The sequence below is a fragment of the Puccinia triticina genome, chromosome 15A (assembly GCF_026914185.1).
Source record: "Puccinia triticina chromosome 15A, complete sequence".
Taxonomy (NCBI): domain Eukaryota; kingdom Fungi; phylum Basidiomycota; class Pucciniomycetes; order Pucciniales; family Pucciniaceae; genus Puccinia; species Puccinia triticina.
This window is the reverse complement of record NC_070572.1, coordinates 1,429,015-1,433,409: the sequence shown is the minus strand read 5'-3', so window position 1 is coordinate 1,433,409 and position 4,395 is coordinate 1,429,015. Positions and strand designations below refer to the sequence as shown.

The window sequence follows — 4,395 nt, the reverse complement described above, 5'->3', positions numbered from 1 at the left end:
CAAAACAATTGATCAATCAATCACATCATTGGTCTTCCTCCTCTCAATGAAAGGCCCTGTATCGTCAAGAAGCTGGTTTCCACCTTTGCCGAACGCACCATACCCTCTTGGATTGGTCAACGGAACTACACGGTACTGCGAGGTGAGTAAATCCACCCTACTATTGCTAACTGTATCGCCAATTTGGTTGTTGCTCCCTTGAATCTAATGATCCATACCGTTAATTGTTGCATTTGGATTGTATATTGCTTTTGACCAATCTCTATCTACCTGAACTGAAATCAGACACCCAATTGCTTCTCCCCTCGACAGACAGGCAGCCTCCTCGGCTTGAACTCTCAGCCACCAGTCAGAAATGACCATCCTCCGCTGCTCCCTTGGGTTCCTAACCACCCTCAACTCCCTGATTATCATCAATATCCGTCTGCTCACCCCGGTTGCAACACTTTACCTGCAGCCCAGCAGGCCTATCACCATCACCACCCACTCCCAAATCGTCTGATTCAGCAATATTCCTCTGTTTCAGCACTGGGGGTGGGTATCATTCACCCATCAATAAATCCTGATTGCTCTCAGCCATTGCTTCCCCTCTTTGGCAATTGTGAACCCTTCTCAGGGTCAAGCAGCCTCTATCACAACCTGTCTACTCATCCACCAACAAACCAGTCTACTGAAAACACCCCTCTTGACCGCAGCGATCACCAAGACCAACCACTCGGCCACCAAATCAATTGGACCTCACCGCTCTCTCAAGATAGAACAATGGCTCACCACCCCTTTCTACGTAAGTGTTTTTAATTCACCTTCATCTTGCTCCCCTCTTTGGAGTTGACAATCTACATACAACCCTGCTGATTAGAAAATCCTACATTTCAACCTCAACAGCGCATGCCTGCTCAAACAACCCATTCCATCCACTTCCCAGCCGTCCCTCAGGCAATTTTGGCACTCGATACTCTCCATCAGGTGAGTAATTTCATGATTGCTGTTGCACTCAGCAACTCCCTTAGCCCTTCCCTTTCTGGCCAATAGTTAAGGTGTCCATCATAACTCCAGGTTCTGTCTATTCGTCTCTGCCAGCCCACCCCTCATCCCCGCACCCTTCTCACACCAATCTTTGCAGAAATTCACTCCAGAATCCTTCAGCTGATCCCCTGCACAACACACAAACAGCAAAGTATGAATTTCCAGCCTCTCATTCCCGTCTCATTTCTTCTCAATCTCCCATTCAAACATTCTCTATGAGTCCTGGGGGCAAGCATCATTTGCACCCGGCTCTTCCTTTCCTTTTATTCTCATCCGTGGGAGGGGTTCTGGGGGCAAGCATCATTTGCACTTGGCCCCTTCTACATATTCCCTCTTTCCTTCACATCACAACACCTTCTGCTCTGTGTTTTCAATAACAGATCCTGACATCTTTTTTTGGTAGCCCCAGGAAACAGATTTGTCCTGGTAGAGCCGCCAAGCGTTGGGCCAGATTCCGTGAAACCGCCTACAGCTTGTTCACCCTCCCTGAAAACAATGACGAATCAACACCAGCTCCTGAAAATGACCAGACATCCGCCAGCGTTGATGACAAAACATTCTATTACTTTGTACCGCCAAGCCGTCAACACGATCCAAAACCAGAAGAGATTCTCACCTCCAACAAAACCCTCCAGACACATTATCAGGGCCTATCTCATGGCACCTGTGTCATTGCACCCCGAGGAAAGCCGGCTTTCTGCAAATTTACCACAATTCAATTTTCGTCCATGTCATCTGAAGAACTTCAAGGTTGGGAGAAACTCGTCTGTTTCTTCCTCAATCAAACTCAGTATGTCGGGCAAGTCCAGAACAATGGTCCTCTCATGGGTGGGTGGATGTGGGGATGCGGTTGGAGGAAAGGAATGAAGAAAGAAGGATTTGGGCAATTCTGTTCTGTGGGACGTCTTGCTGCAATGATTAGGAAGGCATTATATAACACCAGGAAAATAAAATATTCAGTTGATGACAAGTGACATTACACCAGCTCCAGCCAGCTACCCACCATCTATCCAATATGTATCCACTATCTACCCTAATCTCCCAACCATCTCCTCAACTTCCAAAATTTACCAAGGAGGTCCTTTTCAGTTTTTGATGAGCCCAACTGATCCTCATTTCTGTCCAGCTGATACTCAGCTTTGGTACCCAGCTCATACTAAGCTTTGTTGCTCAGCTCATACTCAGCTTTTTCACCCAGCTCACTCTCAGAATTTGAATAAAGCCTTTTGACCCGTCCTAGCCCAGGTGATGCTCAGCTTTGTACTAGTCCTGGCGCAGCTGATGCTAAGATTTGTACCCGTCCTTGCTCAGCCTTTTCCTAGTCCTGTCCCAGCTGATGCTCAGCTTTGACCCAGTCCTGGGCCAGCTGGCCAGCTGATGCTCAGCTTGCTGAGGATCAGCTGAGCCAGACCAGGGGAAAAAATAGGAATCAGCTTGGACAGGACCAGAGCTGAAAATAAGCTAGGCTAGGGCCAAAGCTGAGCATCAGCTGGGCTACGGCCAAAGCTGAGCATCAGCTGGGCCAGGGCCAAAGCTGAGCATCATCCGGTTTTTTCACATTGAGTGCTTTGATCCTGACACCTATCATGTGAGCCCCAGATGTGCTGGTGGAGAGGAGCAGCATTGGAGCAGTGTTGGAGCTGAAAACAAAGCTGTGTCATGTCACTTGCCATTAAGTGACTACTTTTTTTTCCTGGTGTAACGCTGAGGACAAGGCTGCTGCATATCTAGAAGCTAATGAATGGATTGCTACACACCTTCATGAACAACTAGCCCCTCGGGCATTCAAGGAATTCTGTGAAGCTCTCATAAATGGCAACCTGCCTTCCATGGCGTACATGGAGTATCCAACCCCATACAACATGTTTGATTTTGCCTCTTTCTTCACGTTCACTATGTACAACTTCTTCAACGGACCCCACCAGGACAGCGACATCAACACCTGGACGCTAGTATTCTGGATTCCAATCTTCAACCCCCGGAACTCAAATGAAGATGATCCCATTTTGGCCAACAACGGTTTCAATATGCTGGGCGGTCAGTTTCATTTCCGTGACTTCCAGGTCTACATTGAGATGAACCAGGTTGTGGGTGTAACAATGTGTGTCTTCAGGTCTGGCCAAGATACACATCAGACTTGAGATGGTGCTTCTCCTTCTGATAAGTACACCAGGATTGGTTTCTCTTGCCAGATGTCTGAAAAGATTTCAAATGCGGTGGTTGCTTACATTCAATCTACTACCAAGATAGCTGGTCAGAAGCAACAGATAGAAGATGCTGAAAGACACTCTTGTTTGTTGGTTGTTCTCTTTACATCTCTCTGGGCCTTCTTCACTTGCCTTGTGCTCTTTTTATTTTTCCCTTGTGTTTTTTCTCCGTTACCCATGAGTGTTTTTCAATGTCTCCAGTGATACGAATCCATTATTTCAACTTTCAACCTTAATTAGAGTACTTGATATCTCATTTCTGACTCTGTTGTCTGTCTATCTCAGTTAATATATCACTTTTGCACAGCTGCTTTCACAAAATGTAGCCCTTGTGTTAGTACTTTGACCAACATGCAACACAAATTTTGAACTACTCAAACTGTACTTTCAGGATGCCCAGCTATCACATTTTGAAATGAAACTTTGTTCTCAAAGATCACTCAATTAGGTGTTTAGATACTTGCAGATATTTTCATGAGCAGTGGCAAAAATCAGATTTAGCTCATATGTATTACATTTCCAATTTCCCTTGTGCATATACACTGGGACACAAAAACAGCCAAAAACTCTACCTTTCTTGACATATTGAGCTCTTGCTTTCATGTTGGTGATGAGATTTCCTTCTGCAGATCATTCCAGGTGGTTGGAAATATTTTGTGGAGACCCCAAGAAGTTGCATCCCGTAAAACTCTCTATTAATACAGTCTTGGTAAGGAATTAATTTTTGCATCTTGCTTTTCTTTTGCAAAAAGATTGTACTTGTGATTCTTATGCATCCATTGCAAATTTACATACCAAGTTATCAATGATTGTGTAGAAACTTGAAGGATTAAAAATAGATTATAATCCATTTTTATAATAGGGGGGTTCACAATAGGATAAAAATAAAATTTTAGAGTCAATTCTAAGGACTTTATCAACAAATTTTTAAAAATCTGGCAAGATGTGCAGGACTGGGTGTCCCCTGAGAATCAGCGCAACTTCTTCATTTTTTAAAAAATTGTTCATAAAGGCCTTAAAATTAGCTTTAAAGTTTTATTTTTATCCTATTGTGAACCCCCCTTTGTCCAGTGGGTTAGATTATTAGCAAACATGTCTCAAATCTTGGGGTTATGCTGCTTTATAATTTCATTAGTGAAAGCCCATGGTATTGGTTTGTGCC

The 4,395-nt window shown here is 44.4% G+C and overlaps 1 protein-coding gene across 1 annotated transcript; it reads left to right on the top strand.

Moving 5' to 3' along the window:
• Nucleotides 1–355: 355 nt before the first annotated feature.
• Nucleotides 356–1,150, top strand: PtA15_15A156 (uncharacterized protein; the record flags this gene model as incomplete). The annotated part of the gene is made up of 4 exons (XM_053163333.1): nucleotides 356–496; nucleotides 617–784; nucleotides 860–966; nucleotides 1,057–1,150. 4 exons carry the CDS (start codon nucleotides 356–358, stop codon nucleotides 1,148–1,150), a joined length of 510 nt encoding a protein of 169 aa, XP_053027319.1.
• Between the last annotated feature and the right edge of the window lie 3,245 nt (nucleotides 1,151–4,395).